We start from the raw sequence: 20,275 nt of genomic DNA on the forward strand, positions 1-20,275 counted from the left end.
CTTCTTTTCTCTCCTTCTTCTCCTTCTTAGATCCGGCCACCAAAGATATCTCCACCATGAGAAGGTTTCGGCCACACAAAGGAGAGGAGAGGAAAGAAAGGGCCGGCCACACCCAAGGAGAAAAGAGAGGAAAAATAGAATAGAGTCGTTCACCTTGAAGCTTCCTCTACCCCCTCTTTTATAATCCTTGGTCTTGGCAAATAAGGAAAATTTAATAAAAACTTCCTTAATTCTTTTGCCATTGAAAAGGAAAATTTATTTAATTAAAATAATTTTCTCTTTTCAAATTATAATGGCCGGCCACTCTTCTCCCCAAAACAAGGAGAGTTTTAATTAAAACAAAAATTAAAACTTCCTAATTTGTTTCTAGAAATTTATAAAAATTTCTCCAATAATTTTAATCCCTTCATGATTGGTTAATAAAAAGAAATAAATTAAAATCTTTCTTTTAAATATGTGGATAATTTCCAAAAAGGAAAGTTATCTCTAAAAATTAAAATCTCCTTTCAATCTACAAATAAGGAAAGATATTAAATCTTTTCTTAATCTTTTGTAGAAACTAATAAAAGAGAATTTTTAATTTTCAAACTTTCTTTTAAATCATGAATATAATTAAAAGGAAAGTTTTTACCAAAATTAAAATCAACCTTTTAATCTACAAATAAGGAAAGAGATTTTAACTCTTCTCTTAATCTTTTGTAGAATCTTATAAATGGAAGGATTTAAATTTTTAAACTCTCTTTTAAATTATATTATCCACATAAGAAAAATTTTAAAATTAAAATTCCTTTTTATTTTAATAGGGACGACCACATGAATTCACCCATGAACATACCCATGGCCGGCTCTAGCTTGGTCTCCAAGCTAGCTTGACCGGCCCCTATAGGATGGGTAAGAAGGTGGGTATAGGTGGGTATAGTACTCTATAATTAAGAGGCTACGATAGGGACCGAGAGGAGGAATTGGTTTTGGTCTCCCGATAAAATTAAGCATCCCGTGCTCGCCCCGAACACACAACTTAATTTTATCAATAATAATTCATTCCACTAGAGAACTATTATTGAACTACCGCACCAATCCCAAATTACATTTTGGGCTCCTTCTTATCATGAGTGTGTTAGTCTCCCTGTGTTTAAGATAACAAATGTCCACTAATTAAGTAAGTTACTGACAACTCACTTAATTAATATCTAGCTCCAAGAGTAGTACCACTCAACTTCATCGTCATGTCGGACTAAGTCCACCTGCAGGGTTTAACATGACAATCCTTATGAGCTCCTCTTGGGGACATTCTCAACCTAGATCACTAGGACACAGTTTCCTTCTATAATCAACAACACACACTATAAGTGATGTCATTTCCCAACTTATCGGGCTTATTGATTCATCGAACTAAATCTCACCCATTGATAAATTAAAGAAATAAATATCAAATATATGTGCTTGTTATTATATTAGGATTAAGAGCACACACTTCCATAATAACTGAGGTCTTTGTTTCTTTATAAAGTCAGTATAAAAGAAACGACCTCTAATGGTCCTACTCAATACACTCTAAGTGTACTAGTGTAATTATATAGTTAAGATAAACTAATACCTAATTACACTACGACCTTCCAATGGTTTGTTCCTTTCCATTATGGTCGTGAGCTACTGTTTATAATTTATAAGGTACTGATAACATGATCCTCTGTGTGTGACACCACACACCATGTTATCTACAATATAAATTAATTGAACAACTACATTTATCATAAATGTAAACATTTGACCAATGTGATTCTTATTTCTAGATAAATGTTTATACCAAAAGCTAGACTTTTAGTATACACTCTAACAACAACGACGACGAACGTCTCAGAATCGTAGCACTCCGACTTCCGAGACCAGCGAACCTTCTAGTAGACTTCTTGTACTCTTGAATGCACAAGATGAGATGAATGCTTGAGGAAGAGAAGAGATGATTGAGTGAATATTCCATCATCTGGAGGGTTCTATTTATACTGAAAGAAGAGGTTGATTGTCCTTTGGGTGAGTGGATGTGTTCCTTGGGCTGGATCGATCTAGATCATCCATTCTAAAGGGTTGTAACCCTTCACCAAGCCCACTTCAATCTCATCCATCAGATCTGAGGAGTTGTGACCCTCAGATCCCGCCTATTGTTATCGGCCATCGGATCTGGATCCATTGATTCGATGCTTCGGATCAAGTTTCATCCCAAGCCGTCCATTCCCTAAGTCAACTGTCCAGTCATCTCCCTTTGCCCACGAGGATGCCGCATAGGTGCTGCACGTCAGGTACGAGCCTAACACGTCACCCGAGTGCCACGTAGGCACTGCAATGTCACCTGGAGCATAAATTTAAGCTCCTCGCGACGATGCGTACATGCAAAGTGCGCCTACAATGCGCCCATTGCGCACGTGGCGGGTGGCGGGCTCACAGGTGCGAGCACCTGCTCGCCCTGGGCTAAGGGAGCACCTGTCCTTTATTTTTTGTGTTAACTCCATTAACACATCTTCATTGATAAGTAGAGAATACACATCGAGAATTTTCGATGTGGGACTATTCTCCCATGCACTTTATTAATGAATAATAAATGTTATTTTGGGCCGACTTTAAACATTAATTTCTCATTCACCCTTAATCGGTTTTGAGCAAATTAATAGTCTAAATCTATCTACGCGAATCGTAGATTTCAATTTTGAAGTCAATTACGACTTTCAACAATTGATGGCTTCCTTCCTCAAAATCATTTTGGTCCATTTAAAGCCCCAATATCCAACAATTCCGAGCTATGTAGGTCCACCTTTCGCATTTTATACGCTTTTATTTTGATTTTTGAAAAAATTAAATTTTGGAACGAACTTAGAAATTCGTCCCTAATCTGGGACGAACTCTAAAGTTCGTCGCAAAATTTAGGGATGAAATTTCAAATTCGTCCCTAATTGTTTTTTTTAAGGTTAGACTTTTAAAAATTAGAAAATGACCCTAGAGAGCTCGGAATGACACGAAACAAGTTTCTATGGGCTCGTATCGATCTCTTAATCTTATTAGTAGGGTCAAACATATTTTTATACAAATACACTGATATTTATAAAATTTTTACCCCGAACGAGTAATAAATATTTAATTCTTGTTCCAAAAATTTATATACATCATTGTATTTGTATAAAATTATGTTTGACCCTACTAACAAGACCAGGAGATCGATACGAGCTCATAGAAACTTGTTTCTTGTCATTCCGAGCTCTCTAGGGTCATCTTCTAATTTTTAAAAGTATAACTTAAAAAAAAACAATTAGGGACGAATTTGAAATTTCGTCCCTAAATTTTGCGACGAACTTCAGAGTTCGTCCCAGATTAGGGACGAATTTCTAAGTTCGTTGCAAAATTTAATTTTTTCAAAAATCAAAATAAATGCGTATAAATTGTGGAATGTTGACTTACAGAGCTCGGAATCACACGAAACAAGTTCCTATGGATTCATATCGATCTCTCGATCACAATGATGACCTCATACATTTTATAAAAAATTTTAATCGTAATAATAATTGGACGGAGTCTATAAGCCTTAAGACTTGGCTTAAAAAGAGTTAGAGTTTGAAAATTGTTAGATGATTTTGATATCCAAAAATCACTCACCTAAATATATTGTGTGAAAAAAATGTTTGAGGTCATCATTGTGATCGGGAGATCGATACGAACTAATAGGAACTTGTTTCGTGCGATTTCGATTTATCTAGGTCCACCTTCCGTATTTTATACGTATTTATTTTGATTTTTGAAAAAAATTAAAGTTTGCAACGAACTTAGAAATTCGTCCCTAATCTGGGACGAACTCTGAAGTTCGTCGCAAAATTTAGGGACGAAATTTTAAATTCGTCCCTAATTGTTTTTTTTAAGGTTAGACTTTTAAAAATTGGAAGATGACCCTAGAGAGCTCGGAATGACACAAAACAAGTTTCTATGGGCCCGTATCGATCTCCTGGTCCTTTTAGTAACATAATTTTATACAAATACACTGACGTTTATAAATTTTTGGAACAAGAATTAAATATTTATTACTCGTTCAGGGTAAAAAATTTATAAACGTTAGTATATTTGTATAAAAATATGTTTGACCCTCCTAATAAGATCATGAGATCGATACGAGTCCATAGAAATTTGTTTCGTGTCATTCCGAACTCTCTAGGGTCATCTTCCAATTTTTAAAATTCTAATCTTAAAAAAAAAATTAGGGACGAATTTGAAATTTCATCCCTAAATTTTGCGACAAACTTCAGAGTTCGTCCCGAATTAGGGACGAATTTCTAAATTCGTTACAAAATTTAATTTTTTCAAAAATCAAAATAAATGAGTATAAAATACGGAATGTGAACCTAGAGAACTCGAAATCGTACGAAACAAGTTCCTATGAGTTCGTATCGATCTCCCGATCACAATGATGAACTCAAACATTTTATAAAAATATTTAATCGTAATAATAATTGGACGGAGTCTATAAGCCTTAAGACTTGGCTTAAAAGGAGTTAGAGTTTGAAAATGGTTAGGTGGTTTTGATATCCAAAAATTACTCACCTAAATATATTGTGTGAAAAAAATATTTGAGGTCGTTATTATGATCGGGAGATCGATACGAACCCATAGAAACTTGTTTCGTGCGATTCCGAGCTCTGTAGGTCCACCTTCCACATTTTATACACATTTATTTTGATTTTTGAAAACATTAAATTTTGCAACGAACTTAGAACTTCGTCCCTAATCTGGGACGAACTCTGAAGTTCGTCGCAAAATTTAGGGACAAAATTTCAAATTCGTCCCTAATTGTTTTTTTTAAAGTTAGACTTTTAAAAATTAGAAAATGACCCTACAGAGCTCGGAATGGCACGAAACAAGTTTCTATGGGCTCGTATCGATTTCTTGATCTTATTAGTAGGGTCAAACATATTTTCATATAAATACACTGACATTTATAAATTTTTTACCCCAAACGAGTAATAAATATTTAATTCTTGTTCCAAGAATTTATAAATATCATTGTATTTGTATAAAATTATGTTTGACCCTACTAAAAAGGCCAGGAGATCGATACGAGCCCATAGAAACTTGTTTCGTGTCATTCCGAGCTCTCTAGGGTCATCTTCCAATTTTTAAAAGTGTAACCTAAAAAAAACAATTAGGGACGAATTTGAAATTTCATCCCTAAATTTTGCGACGAACTTCAGAGTTCGTCCCAGATTAGGGACAAATTTCTAAGTTTGTTGCAAAATTTAATTTTTTCAAAAATCAAAATAAATGCGTATAAAATGCGGAAGGTGGACCTACAGAGCTTGGAATCGCACGAAACAAGTTCCTATGGATTCGTATCGATTTCCTGATCACAATGATGACCTCAACCAATTTTTTCACCAAATATATTGAGGTTAATGAATTTTTTAAAATGAAATATTTAATCCTTGTCCAAAAAATCTATAAATATCAGTATATTGGGTGAAAATTATGTTTGAGGCCATTTTTGAGATCAGAAGAACGATACGAACTCATAGAAACTTGTTTCGTATGATTCCAAGCTCTATAAGGACATCTTTCAATTTTATGAAATATTATTTGAAAAATAGATAAATATATATTTTGGGACGAATTTAGAAATTCGTCCCTAATTTGGGACGAACGATTTCGTCCCTAATTTGCCCTAATATTCCCGATCCATTCCAAAATTCTCTATCTCCTCTTCTCTTCTCAACTCGGTGACGGCAGCAGCGCGCAATCCCTCTTCTTCGTCGATGTCTCCGGCAGGTAAGTTTCATTACTCTCCCCTCACCTCTCCGGCATTTTCGGCGCACTGCGGCCAGCCGTGCCTGGTCGGCGCGGCTGGCCTTGCACGGCAACTGCGGGTTGGCCAGGAGGGCCGCTGGCGGCCGATCGCCGCCCCCTGGGCCGCTGTGGCCCCCTGGCCGCTACCAGGCGGGGGTGGCCGCTGCCGGCCCCTAGGTGCACCGAATGCATACTGCCTTCAGGGACTATGAGAGGAGTTACGACGCCCACATCGCAGGGTCACTTCACTATGCCAGTGACACTTTCTCATAGAGGATGTCGGACCCAGGCCCGGCTCAAGGCATACGCCATTAAGGCCTATGCCTAGGGCCCCAATTTTATTGGGGCCTATTGATTAATTAATTAAAGATATTGAAAAAATTAAATTAGCATCATTAATATTAATTAATTATAAATGTCTTGCTAATTCATTAATGACACATTGTCAATTAATTCATTATCGATTCCACTTCCTTACCTTGTCTTTATTTCCTCATTAATTGTCTACCATAATTTTATATGAGATTTTATTCTCGCTTAAATATAATTCGTTTTTAAATTGACATATTTCTTTCTTTTTTTATTATTACTCTGATTCCCATTTTATTTTGCAATTAGTAATACTATTCTTATAAAACCTAATGAATTCTTTTCTCCTCAATATTTCTTAAAAATCCTAATAATTCTCTCATCAGTGCATTATGCCCTTTTCTTTTTTCATCAACAATTTTGCATGTTTCTCCTTCCTCACCGATGATATTCACAGAGAACTTTCTTCTTCGCTCTTTCTTTATATTTCTCGATAATAATATGTGATTCGGCGGTAAGAAGGGAGGGCCCACCCTCTGAAGGGTCCCAGCCTAAGGAAGGATGGAGGGCTGGCCCAGCGAATAATGGTCCGAGCGGAGCTATAGATAACCCATCCATGGGCTTGGGTTTCCGACGCCAAGGCAGGAAGATCGAAGGGCCGAGCGGAAGTCCGCTCGGCTGGGACCGAAGGGCCGATCGGGTGGTCCATTCGGCCAGGATAGAGGCGAGGGTACAAAGGTGGCCGAGCGGCCTATGCGCTCGGCATGGGTTATGGGATGTCAGCAGAAGCATGTCTGATGATTAGGCCATACACAAGATCACACGATGGAGGATCTTGCCGTCACATCAGGGGAAGGTTGCTACAGTAGTAGTATGGCCTCATGGACGTCTTCCTGACAGATCCATACCTGGGCATGGTCGAAAGCAGGTGATTGCTTTGATTGGCGCGCCCAGGCTTCTTCGAGAGGTCTATATAAGGTCTCCATTTCTTCATCGGAGGTATGCGAGTCTTCATCCTAAGGCCACCTTTTTGTTATTCCTCGCCTGACTTGAGCGTCGGAGGGCTGTCGCCGGGACACCCCTCCCGGCTCGGTTTTGCTGCAGGTTCACCGGAGCGCTCGAGGATTCAGCAGGGAGTGCCACGTGCCCAGTGTCCGTTGGCTCCTGGTTCGGACAGGATCAAATTGGCGCCGTCTGTGGGAACGCTCCTGCATCCGACTGGAAACAATGGACGAAGCTGGACGACAACATACGGTGGCGCTTTCGACGGAAGAACTCGAAGCTCTGGTCGAGATAAGGGCCGCCAAACTTGTGGAACAAAAACAGAAAGCAGCAGCCGAGCGGCCTGAGCAACAAGCAACATCTGCGTCAGGTGGCCGAGCGGAAGCACCTCCAGCCACCGTCGCATTCCATCGAGCCTTGTTTCGCACCCCTGAAGTCGTACCAGCTCGAAGAGATAGGGGATCATCTTCAAACGAGATGTCAAGGCGGGATGACAGAAAAGGGAAAGCTCCCCGGGCGGACTCATCTCCCGAGCGGATCAATCGCCAATTCTCGGAGGCTATTCTACGAGACCCTCTACCCAAGCACTACGTGCCTCCGACGATCGGCGAGTACAACGGAACAACGGACCCGGATGATCACCTGGGTAAGTTTGATAACACAGCTACACTCCATCAATATACAGATGGAGTAAAGTGCCGCGTCTTCCTTACAACTCTCTCGGGATCGGCTCAACGGTGGTTTCGGAGGTTGCCGGATGGATCCATCACTAGCTTCAAGGACTTCCGAACGGCCTTCCTCCACCACTTCGCTAGCAGTCGGCGTTATCAGAAGACAAGTGTCAGCTTGTTTGCCATCAAGCAAGAGTCGAGAGAATCGCTGCGAGCTTACATCCAGCGATTCAACCAAGTGGCGATGGATATCCCAACGGCCACATCAGAGACGATGATGAATGCCTTCACGCAGGGCCTTGTGGATGGGGACTTCTTCCGGTCGCTCATCCGAAAGCCGCCCCGAGATTATGATCATATGCTACATCGGGCCAACGAATACATTAACGTGGAAGAAGCGCAAGCCGCCCGGAAAAAGGAAACTCCAACAGAGCGGGCACCTATTCAGGCCGAACGGAAACAGAACGCCGCTCAGCAGCCACCTAGAGGACCGAGGGCAGAAGCAATCCGATCCCCTCGTGTAAGGTCCCAAGTACAAGAAGTAGTTGCCGCTCGAAGCAAGCCAAAGAGGAGATGGACCCCGATGTTCTGCTCCTTCCACCAGATGGATACGCACAACACCAGGGATTGTCGAAGTCTGCCCTTCGTGGCTCACCCTGTGCCGCGGAATGCCGTACGGCGATCTACCTCAGCCGATCGGCTACAAAGAACTCAGGAAGCCGATCGAACTCGCGATAGGCCACGGCAACAGACTCCCGATCGGCATCGCTCACCCAGGCGAGAGAATCGCCGAGCGTCCAGAGAACGGTCCCGACCATCCGCTCGTGAAGAGGAAAATAAAAGCAACACTTCCCGAGGCGAGATTAATGTCATCGCTGGTGGGCCGACCGGAGGAGACTCCAACCGAGCCAGAAAGGCGGGCGTCCATGCAGTCGGTTGTAGCCAAGAGCGGGCCAGTGGACCGGAAATCACTTTCGGGCCCGGAGACTTAGAGGGAGTTGAAGTGCCCCACGACGACGCTCTGCTCATTAAAGCGGTAATAGCAAATTACACTATTCACCGCGTATTTGTTGACACAAGGAGCTCGGTCAACATCATATTCAAGAAGGCATTCGATCAGCTGCAAATTGATCGAGCCAAGCTGCTACCCATGACAACGCCGCTCTACGAGTTCACAGGTAACGAAGTGCAGCCGGTCGGCCAAATCCGGCTGGCTACCTCATTGGGAGAGGAGCCGCTCAGGAGGACCAGGACAATAAATTTCGTGGTGGTCGATTCTCCCTCGTCCTACAACGTCATTTTGGGACGACCGGCGCTCAGTGAATTCCGAGCGGTCGTCTCAACCTTCCACCAGAAGATGAAGTTCCCCGTCGAAGACAAGGTGGGAGAGGTATGGGGAGACCAGTTAGCAGCTCGGCGGTGTTACATAGAGATGGTCCGAGCGGAAGCCAACTCCACTAGGAAGGCGCCTCGAATCGAGGTAAATGCTATCACTGAAAAGCCACCCGCCTTAATTTATGAGGAAAAAGAGGAGGTGCAAATTCATCCGACCCGATCGGAGGCCACGACTTTTGTTGCCTCTGATCTGGAGGAGAAGCAGAAGGAGGAGCTGATCCAATGCCTCCGACTAAATCATGATGTGTTCGTCTGGTCGACACATGAATTGCCCGGAATTTCGCCGGGTATAGCGCAGCATGAGTTGCACGTCCGACCGGACGCTCGACCAGTGAAGCAGAGAAAAAGGGATTTCAGTGCCGAGCAGAATGCAATCATCCGGGCGGAAGTAGAGAAACTTCTGGAGGCCGGCCACATACGAGAAGTGCAGTTCCCGAGCTGGCTGGCTAACGTGGTATTAGTCTCCAAGCCGGGCGGCAAGTGGAGAGTCTGCATCGACTTTCGGGACTTGAACAAAGCATGCCCCAAGGACTTCTATCCTCTGCCCCGGATAGATCAGCTGGTGGACTCTACGGCCGGCTGCGAGTTAATTTGCATGCTTGACGCCTACCAAGGATATCATCAAGTGCCGCTCGCCCGGGAAGATCAAGAAAAAGTAAGCTTCGTAACGGCCGACGGCACATATTGCTATAATGTGATGCCGTTCGGATTGAAGAATGTCGGGGCCACCTATCAACGCTTGATGAACAAGGTGTTCAAGGAGCAGATCGGGCGTAATCTGGAAGTCTATGTGGACGACATTCTTATCAAATCCGTCCGAGCGACCGATCTTGTCAAGGATATGGAAGAAACCTTCCGAACGCTGCGCAAATATGGAGTCAAGCTAAATCCCCAGAAGTGCCTGTTCGGAGCAAAAGGAGGGCGTTTCTTGGGGTACATAGTGACCGAGCGGGGAATCGAAGCAAATCCCAGCAAAGTGAAAGCCCTGCAGGACATGCCACCCCCAAGAAATACAAGAGAAGTGCAGAGGTTAACCGGTCGGATAACTGCTTTGTCCAGATTCATCTCCAAAACCGCCGACCGGAGCCTTCCATTCTTCAAGATCCTGCGCAAGGCTACTAAGTTCCAGTGGGATGAAGAATGTGACCAAGCGTTCGAAGAATTGAAGACATATCTTAATTCTCTGCCAGTGTTAGCCAAGCCAATCGGGGGTGAGTCAGTTTATATTTATTTGTCATCGACTGAGCATGCTGTAGGCTCAACACTTGTGAGGGCAAGCGGTGAAGAGCAGCCGGTGTATTTTCTAAGCCACATTTTAAAAGATGCTGAATCTCGTTACACCGGGCTCGAGAAGTTGGCCTTTGCTTTGGTTCTAGCCGCTCGGCGCCTTCGACCGTATTTCTTGGTGCACACCATCATTGTCCGGACGAACAGTCCACTCGGAAGAGTACTGTTGAATCCAGAAGTGTCCGGACGGCTCATCAAGTGGACGACAGAATTGAGTGAATTTGACATCCAATATCAGCCCCGCTCGGCGATCAAAGCCCAATCCTTGGCTGATTTTGTGACCGAAGTGCAAAGGCCAGAGCCGGAAGCTACGTGGAGAATATATGTGGATGGGTCCTCCACTCGGCTCGGAAGTGGGATTGGAATATTGTTGCTCTCACCTCAGGAAGAGAAGATGCACCTATCCGTCCGGCTGGATTACAAAGCTACCAACAACGAAGCAGAGTATGAGGGCCTCATAGCCGGATTGCAGGCAGCCCGGCATGTGGGTGCCGGTCGGGTGACTCTCTATTCGGATTCACAGTTGGCCGCTCAACAACTTTCTGGCACCTTTGAAATCAATAGTGCTCGGCTTAAACTCTACGTTGAGGCCTTTGAAAAACTCAAAGCCACTTTCCGAGAGGTTCTTATACAGAAGATCCCCCGAACGGAGAACCAGGCAGCAGACGAGCTAGCTAGACTCGCGAGTTCAATAACACCAATAGCCATTCAGCAACCAATTGAAAAAGTACTGCTGGTGGCGCACGTCGATCGGATGCAAGGCCTCACGTTTCCAAGAGACTAGAGGACACCTATTATAGAATTTCTTCGTTCGGGCACCACACCCTCAGATGAATATGCAGCCCAGCTCCTCAGAAGAAGAGCCGGTCGGTTTACACTCATCGGAGATCAGCTTTACAAGAAAGCTTTCTCGCGCCCGTTGCTGAAATGTGTAAGCTCGGAGGACTCAAAGTACATCAAGGATCATGCGGGGGTCATCCGGGCGGGCGCTCATTGGCCAAGAAGATCATCTTGGCCGGATACTTTTGGCCAACTTTACAAACAGATGCCGCTCGGACAGTATCTACCTGCCTTTCATGCCAGAAGTATCACAACTTCTCCCACCGACCGGCTGAAGAAATGAAGGCGTCAAGCGTTTCATGCCCGTTCGACCAATGGGGAATGGATATTGTCGGTCCATTTCCAATGGCGGCCGGGCAGAGGAAATTTTTACTAGTGGCGGTAGACTACTTCTCCAAGTGGGTGGAGGCCGAGCCGCTAGCAAAGATCACTGAGCAAATGGTTAAAAAATTCATCTGGCAACACATCATTTGTCGGTTCGGCATCCCTCGCCGACTAGTGTCCGACAACGGGCGGCAGTTCACAGGGAAGATGTTAGAGGATTGGTGCAAGAGCTACGGCATTGAGCAACATTTCACATCCGTGGCCTATCCTCAAAGCAACGGTCAAGCTGAAGTGGCCAACCGGGAAATTCTCCGTATTCTGCGCACTCGGCTCGATCATTTAGGAGGAAGTTGGCCGGACGAAGTGCCGAGCGTCTTGTGGGCCATCCGAACGACGCCAAAAGAAGGGACAGGAGTCACACCGTTCCATTTGGTATATGGCGGTGAGGCCGTCATTCCGGTCGAAGTCGGCGTTGAGTCAAGCCGGATCCAGAGCTACGATGATGACAACGCCGAAAGGAGAAACATGGAGCTGGATTTGGTAGAAGAGGAGAGGGCAAAAGCATCCGTTCGGCTGATGGCGTACCGTCAACGAATGAAGCAAAACTATAACCGGCGCGTCATTCCCCAATCATTCCAGGTCGGCGACCTTGTCTGGAAGAAAGTCAAGCCGATCGGCGACGTCGGCAAACTTGAAGCTCCGTGGGCAGGTCCCTTCAAAATCATCGAGAAGCTCCGCTCGGGTGCGTATTATTTGGAAGATGAGGAAGGTCGCCAGCTAGATAGGTCGTGGAGCGCGAACCACCTCCAGCCTTACCGGGCAGGGTGAAAGGTGTGCCTATGTAAATCATCTTGTGTACTTTTTTCGACTGAATACTTAAATTGCAGAAACGAAAAATCAAGAGAACAATTCGGACGGAGATAAATTATCCGAGCCAAAATGCTCGACGCAGCAGACCCTGAGCCGTTCGGCCAGGAGTACGTTCTCCGAGCTGGGTGGAAGGGGCATATGGATTATCCGAGCCAGGTGCCCGAATAGCGAAGGCCCCCCAGCCGATTATATTCGCGAGCAAATGACCCGTGCTGTTCGGCCGGGCACAAAGACTGTCCAAACGCGAGATAAGATATGAAGGCCAAGGTCGCTCGACCTGGTAAGGAGTTAGCCTTCAAGGCCGACGAGCACCGTCGTTAAAGATCGAGAGCCGCGCCGACCGGCTATAAAAACCGAGCGGAAAACCGACGAGCACCGTCGTTAAAGATCGAGAGCCGCGCCGATCGGCTATAAAAACCGAGCGGAAAACCGACGAGCACCGTCGTTAAAGATCGAGAGCCGCGCCGATCGGCTATAAACATCCGCGCCGACGAGCACCGTCGTTAAAGATCGAGAGCCGCGCCGATCGGCTATAAAAACCGAGCGGAAAACCGACGAGCACCGTCGTTAAAGATCGAGAGCCGCGCCGACCGGCTATAAAAACCGAGCGGAAAACCGACGAGCACCGTCGTTAAAGATCGAGAGCCGCGCCGACCGGCTATAAAAACCGAGCGGAAAACCGACGAGCACCGTCGTTAAAGATCGAGAGCCGCGCCGATCGGCTATAAAAACCGAGCGGAAAACCGACGAGCACCGTCGTTAAAGATCGAGAGTCGCGCCGATCGGCTATAAACATCCGCGCCGACGAGCACCGTCGTTAAAGATTGAGAGCCGCGCCGATCGGCTATAAAAACCGAGCGGAAAACCGACGAGCACCGTCGTTAAAGATCGAGAGTCGCGCCGATCGGCTATAAACATCCGCGCCGACGAGCACCGTCGTTAAAGATCGAGAGCCGCGCCGACCGGCTATAAAAACCGAGCGGAAAACCGACGAGCACCGTCGTTAAAGATCGAGAGCTGCGCCGACCGGCTATACAAACCGAGCGGAAAACCGACGAGCACCGTCGTTAAAGATCGAGAGCCGCACTGATCGGCTATAAAAATCGAGCGGAAAACCGACGAGCACCGTCGTTAAAGATCGAGAGCCGCGCCGACCGGCTATAAAAACCGAGCGGAAAACCGACGAGCACCGTCGTTAAAGATCGAGAGCCGCGCCGATTGGCTATAAAAATCGAGCGGAAAACCGACGAGCACCGTCGTTAAAGATCGAGAGCCGCGCCGATCGGCTATAAAAACCGAGCGGAAAACCGAAGAGCACCGTCGTTAAAGATCGAGAGCCGCGCCGATCGGCTATAAACATCCGCGCCGACGAGCACCGTCGTTAAAGATCGAGAGCCGCGCCGATCGGCTATAAACATCCGCGCCGACGAGCACCGTCGTTAAAAATCAAGTCGGACCGGCGACTATAAATACCCCGAACAGACGAACGAACATCAGAGTAAGAAACCGCGGAAACTACAAATATTAAAACATTCAGGCCCGATTGGGGGTTGGTCCTTCGATACTCGGCGTTTGTTAACTTCGCGCAGGCAAAATACGTGCAAAGCGAATAGGCCTCCCCGCTCGGACTTTATGCAATGGGCCAAGCCGATCGGACGCGTGACGGTGAACGCTTAAGAGCATGACTGACTCTAAGCATACACGCTAAGCAAACAAAAGAATATTATGGATAATGAGTAAGAAGACAAAAGCAGATGGGCATCGTTGCATTAAAGGAAAAATTAGGTCGAACGGCACGTACAAAAATTTTGCATCCGCCGAGCGGATGAAATACAGAAAGCACTTAACTCGCCTCACTCAGGGTCTTCAAAATTAAAAAAGGCGTCCGGGATATCATCGATCATGGCCGCCAGGTCGGAGGCGGGAATATGCATTCCCTCAGGAAGGTGGCCACCCCTCTTGAAGTACGCCATGGCGACCTTGACCGCTTCGGCGAAAGTAGAGGAGACGCTGCCACCGAATTTTACGCCGAACCTCTCCGAATGGAGGTATTCCTGGCGCGCTGCTGCTAAGCGACTCGGCTCTCCCTCTTTATATTTTTTGAGCACCGCCCGGGAGGCGATTAAGGAATCTTGGAGGGCCTTCAAGTCCATCGCAACCTTTGTGCGTTCTGCCGAACGGTCCTCTCGCTCGGCGTTCAGCTGGGCCTCCAGATCCTTGGATCGCTCATCTAGCGCACGGACTTCGACTTTCATTTTATCTAGATCAGCAATTGCTCGCCTCTTCCGACCATTGGCGCGCTTCACGTCCCCGTCCCGCTTCTTCACCAAGTCTTCAAGTCGGGCCACCTCTGCAGCCAGATCGACAGCCTTCTTCTGTTCGGCCTCAAGACCTTGTTTCTCCCGCTCGGCCATGGGACCTCCCGATACTTGAAGTTTTTCCAGGAGATCCTCCAACTCGGCTAGCCGATGGCTAGTGGCGATTTGCTCAGCCCAGCGCTGTAAAGGAAATAATGGAGTCAGTAACCAAACAGTGGCATGGTACAGGAAGAAAAATGAATTTACCTGAGTGGCCTGCTGCATATTGTTGTCGCTGAGCTGCTTGGGCGTCATGAGGGCCACTTGAATCTGAGCGTCCTCAAAGAGCTTGGCGAGTGGACCCGTCAGGGTTACTTCGTGGACAGGGCTCGATGGCCGATCGTCTGATAGTAAATATTCCTCCGATGGGAATCGGAGGGTAGTCTTGATAGTCGGATGGCTGGACGGCGCTTCTTCAGTCGCGACCGCCTGATGCAAGGACTCCCCTATGGTGGAAGTTTCGCCCAACCGACGTAAGCGGTGGCGAGTTCGGGGAGGAGAGCCGGAGGACTGTGCGGTGGGCGAAACCACAGGGGTCCCGATCTGTGATGGCGTGCGATCCGGCGAAGTTACGTCGATTGGTGCCTGTGTTTCCGCCTCTTGGGTCGGCGGACGGCTGGAGTCTCTTCGACGTTTCCGCCGAACATCCAATGGGGGATCCCCGACCAGGGGAACGCCTAGCTCGGCGGGGGCTGAGGAAACAGGATCCGCCTCAACCTCCGTTGAAGCGGATTGGGCAGCTTCTGCTTCAGGGGCGGACTGCGCTCCCCCCTCTCCTGCATCTGCCGAGCGGCTGGGGATAAGACCCCGCTCGGCGAGCTTTTTCTTGGTGGCCGCTTCAATCTCCACGGACTTTAATTTCAAATTAGCGGTAGCCTTAGAGCGCCACATGACTTCAGCTGCAGTAAAAGAAATTAAAATCAGTTAGACAAAAAATAGTAAGAAAGTAAAGAATCCTTACTCATGCGGAAGGGTAGATTTGCCCGAACGGGAGACAATCCGAAAATATACAACACCCCCTTGAGCAGCAACTGGTCGATCTTGTATCGCTGACCGGACAACCAGTTCGCCGCATGGAGATAAGCTGGATTGCTTCTGAACTTGCCTAGCTCCGGCTGAGGCGGCACAGCGGTCTGCCATTTGGTTCGGAATGCTGGCCGCTCGGGAAGTCGGATATAGAAGAAAAACTCCTTCCAGTGTTTGTTGGAGGTCGGCATATTATCAAAAAATCTAAAGCCTATTCTACTTTGGAAGATAAAAGTGCTCGGCTCGGATTGTTTGGGGTAGAAGAAGAAGTGGAATATTTTGGGGTCAAGGGGGATACTATGCAGCTTGAAGAGGACGACCACCCCGCTCAGCAGCCTAAAGGAATTCGGCACAAGTTGGCCGAGCGGGATACGAAAATAGTTACAAACTTCCAAAATAAATCGATGGGTGGGAAACCTAAGGCCGCCCTGGAATTGGTCTAGAAAGAAACAAATGGTGTCGGTCGGCGGGTCATGGGGCCGATCGGCTGGGCCGGCTATAATTATTTCATGGTCATCTGGGATCCCGTACGTCCGAACTAGACGCCGAGCGCCCTCTTCGTTAAACCGACTCTCCATACTCATATACCATGGACCGTGAACATGGGTAGAGGGGTCAGAAGAGCTCGCCATCTCGAAGAGACAAAAGGATAGCAACGAAAGAGAGGTAAAACGGTTAGGAAAGACCTGGTAAGCGAGGAAAGAAGGCTCACTAAGAAGGGGATGGGCGGAGAAGATCGCCGGTGAGATGGTAGCTGCCGAAGAACAGGAGCTGGATCGCCGGAGGCCGCAGCAACAGAAGAGGCAGGGGGGCAAAGCACGGGCAAAGATGCGTAGGCGGAGGAGGGCTAAGGCTTTATACGGCCGAAGTCGATGGGCCTCCACCGTCCGATCCAGGTCACGGGAAACAAAGACGCCATCGGGTCGTCCATTTTAAACGGAGGCGTCCCATCGTAAGTGACGCCGCCGTCACACAATGGTCGACACGTGGCGCTCTGTCACCAAGCGCAATTAATGCGCCCATACTGCGCATGCTTCGACTTAATGGAGAGGATTTGTGTGATCTTCAAGAAGATTTAGACAAGCAAACATTCCTGTTGAGCGACAAGACCACCATAACGAAGAGCCGAGCGGCTGAATTTGGAGGAAGGGCCGAACGGCCCCACGAATATTATAAGCAACGGAAAGGCGACGAACGCCCGCTCGGACACATAGTCCAGTCAGTCGGACTCACTGCCTCCTTCGACTAGACTTGAAGGGAAGGCAAGTGATCCGGCGGTAAGAAGGGAGGGCCCACCCTCTGAAGGGTCCCAGCCTAAGGAAGGATGGAGGGCTGGCCCAGCGAATAATGGTCCGAGCGGAGCTATAGATAACCCATCCATGGGCTTGGGTTTCCGACGCCAAGGCAGGAAGATCGAAGGGCCGAGCGGAAGTCCGCTCGGCTGGGACCGAAGGGCCGATCGGGTGGTCCATTCGGCCAGGATAGAGGCGAGGGTACAAAGGTGGCCGAGCGGCCTATGCGCTCGGCATGGGTTATGGGATGTCAGCAGAAGCATGTCTGATGATTAGGCCATACACAAGATCACACGATGGAGGATCTTGCCGTCACATCAGGGGAAGGTTGCTACAGTAGTAGTATGGCCTCATGGACGTCTTCCTGACAGATCCATATCTGGGCATGGCCCTTCTGACAGACCCATACCTGGGCATGGTCGAAGGCAGGTGGTTGCTTTGACTGGTGCGCCTAGGCTTCTTCGAGAGGTCTATATAAGGCCTCCATTTCTTCATCGGAGGTACGAGGGTCTCCTACTTAAAAGCCACTTTTTTGCTATTCCTCGCCTGACTTGAGCGTTGGAGGGCCGTCGCCGGGACACCCCTCCCGGCTCGGTTTTGCTGTAGGTTCGCCGGAGCGCTCGAGGATTCAGCAGGGAGTGCCACGTGCCCAGTGTCCGTTGGCTCCTGGTTTGGACAGGATCAATATGAATTAAAGATTTTTTTATCATAAAATATAAAGTAAATACATTAGCAAAAATAAATTTTTTAAAATTAAAATTAATAAAGTTTATTTGATAACTAAAAAGATTAAATAATTTAATAATTTTATTAATAAAAAATAAAATTATTATCAAAATACCTATTAGAAAACTAAATTTTATATCAAAAATTAGTTTTTTTAAAAAAATAATATTTAATTCTTTTTAATAACTAATTTTGAAAATATTTTTTTAAATTATTATTTTCGGTCCCAAATCTAAATGAAAAATGTTAAAAAAAATTAAAAATATATTAAAAATTTCTATTTTTTAATATTTTTTTTACCTAGGGCCTCAAGGAATCTTGAGACGGCCCTGATCGGACCTCATCCACGCTGTCAAGGGCAAGGACACCCTAGTCTTTCATTCCGCCCTCAGCCAGGTCGCCCCTTTTCTTCTCTTGTCAATTGTTGTGGCTGGCGCATTGGTGGTCAACTCCACTGCTGTGCGTGGTGGTTTTAGATGCGTTTACGCACCGGGATTCACTGGAGATGGTTTTGCTGGGGGCACTGGATGTCTTAAATGTGAGATTGCTGGACTCGAGTCATTATTTATATTCACTGCCTTACATTCCAATACAACAAACAAACAAAAAGAAAGATAGCATTTTGATTTGTTGCTTTTCTTTCCCGTTTTTGTATATAGCTTGTTTTCTCTCAATAGGTTTCATTACGATGGTTTACTTGTTCGAATCTTTTGCTAACTAAGTATTCTAATGTTTTTTTTCTATTACTAAGATTTTTGTAAACAAAATTTAATTTCATTTAAAGCTTGTAGCAATGATCCTCAAGATGAGAATGACGTAGGGTGCTATAAGGGGAGGTTTTGCAGAAAAAGAATGGTTATTCTTGCTGGTACGTGCTCATTATCTATCTTGTTTCAATTGTATATTTTTACATCTCCGGATCTTGCTGGCACCTCAGAATGAATATTGCGTCTGAAATTGCAAGTGCCCTTGCATACCTGTAATACGAAATATCAATATCAAATTATATTGAAGATCTCAAGACCAGTGACACTTACTATTCTGCCAAAGTTACTGGTTTCAAGTTCCTCAAATCTGGACTTGTCGATGGATCCTACTCATTCGTGGTCTCTCATGATACTTATGCCATCTACAGCCTTAGTCTTATATTACTTGAACTAATCATGGGCTCCAAACCTGGAAATCTTTCAGATACAATCTTGCCTAAGATTGAAAGTAACAAGTTTCCTGAGATTGTGGATCCAACATGTGCAGACAACATGTGCAGCAATAGCAGAATAGAGCCTAAACTAGAGGTGACATTTTCAAACTCTAGCCTTTTACAGATGGTATTGATGTCTCCTGATAACATGCATGCTTCCTTTGTCCAGAATACAAACTAGAACATATCAGAGATGACCATTCATCGGAAATGTATGTGTATTCCTTTTGAGGTATTGTATGCATGGATGGATGAACATGACCCCCGTCTAATGTGTATTAATTTTCTACTGCCATTGTTATTTAGATCCTAAACCTTTTCTAAGTTCTTATGGTTGAGTTTGACGTTATAGGAAACTTTCTACGTGCTTGTATACTTTTCGCACTCTGACATTGTTGATATATTGTAACTTCTATGAATAATGAATGTGTGTTTCCATACAGGAAAGAAGTTTGAAGGTGATTGTGTTGAAGGCAACCGGACAAGCAATCAAAAAAGTTGTAGCTGCTATTGGAATTATCAAGGTGGAAGTTTTACTTGTCTGTTTGTATATTTTTTACTCTACTAATCCATGTAAATTTAGCTATATATGTTTTGATACTTTTATTATGTCATGGAACATTTGATACATGTATTTTTGATTTCATGACTTACACATTTTTTTTAACGCTTAGCTATAAGTTTCATTTCATTTATGTATATGTTTCATACAAATAAGGATGAATAATATTTTTTTACCATTAAGCCTTGGATATATTATGATAATGATTTAAGTTTTGTTTAATTTGTTCTAAATGTTAGGTATAGATATCATTGATATGTTAGGTACTTTTTTTTTTTTTATAAATGTTACTTATTATTTATTTGTAATTTGATGCAGGAAAAGAAGAAAGGAAAAGAATGCGAATGAAGCTCGGGATGATGATTTGTATTGTCCTTTTTTTTTTTGCTTTGGATGTCTTGTTAGATTTGTTGTTTGGATTATGACTTGTTGACCTTTGTATTTTGCATATTATATGACTTGTTGTTTGGATATTGTTTATTTGTGTATGAATATGATGTGTTTAATTTTGAATGACTTCTTGGAATGTTTATATGGATGTTTTGAATATGTTTAATTGAATGTGTTGACGTATTTGATATGTAAATATGTAAACAGGA

General features: G+C 45.3%; 1 protein-coding gene across 4 annotated transcripts; it reads left to right on the top strand.

Moving 5' to 3' along the window:
• Window positions 1-5,717: 5,717 nt before the first annotated feature.
• On the top strand, window positions 5,718-20,185 carry LOC122047291. Of its 4 annotated transcripts, none has more exons than XM_042608465.1 (5): window positions 5,718-5,796; window positions 18,698-18,781; window positions 19,105-19,208; window positions 19,558-19,638; window positions 19,995-20,185. In XM_042608465.1, the coding sequence occupies exons 1-5, from the start codon at window positions 5,784-5,786 to the stop codon at window positions 20,022-20,024; spliced, it is 312 nt and encodes a 103-aa protein (XP_042464399.1). In that variant the 5' UTR covers window positions 5,718-5,783; the 3' UTR covers window positions 20,025-20,185. The 4 variants fall into 4 exon arrangements, with proteins under 4 accessions (XP_042464399.1, XP_042464397.1, XP_042464398.1 ...); XM_042608463.1 differs by lacking the exon at window positions 5,718-5,796 and adding an exon at window positions 18,263-18,527; XM_042608464.1 differs by lacking the exons at window positions 5,718-5,796; window positions 19,105-19,208 and adding an exon at window positions 18,263-18,527.
• The last annotated feature ends 90 nt before the right edge of the window (window positions 20,186-20,275 follow it).

Source organism: Zingiber officinale, chromosome 2B (assembly GCF_018446385.1).
Source record: "Zingiber officinale cultivar Zhangliang chromosome 2B, Zo_v1.1, whole genome shotgun sequence".
In the NCBI taxonomy this organism is placed as follows: Eukaryota; Viridiplantae; Streptophyta; class Magnoliopsida; order Zingiberales; family Zingiberaceae; genus Zingiber; species Zingiber officinale.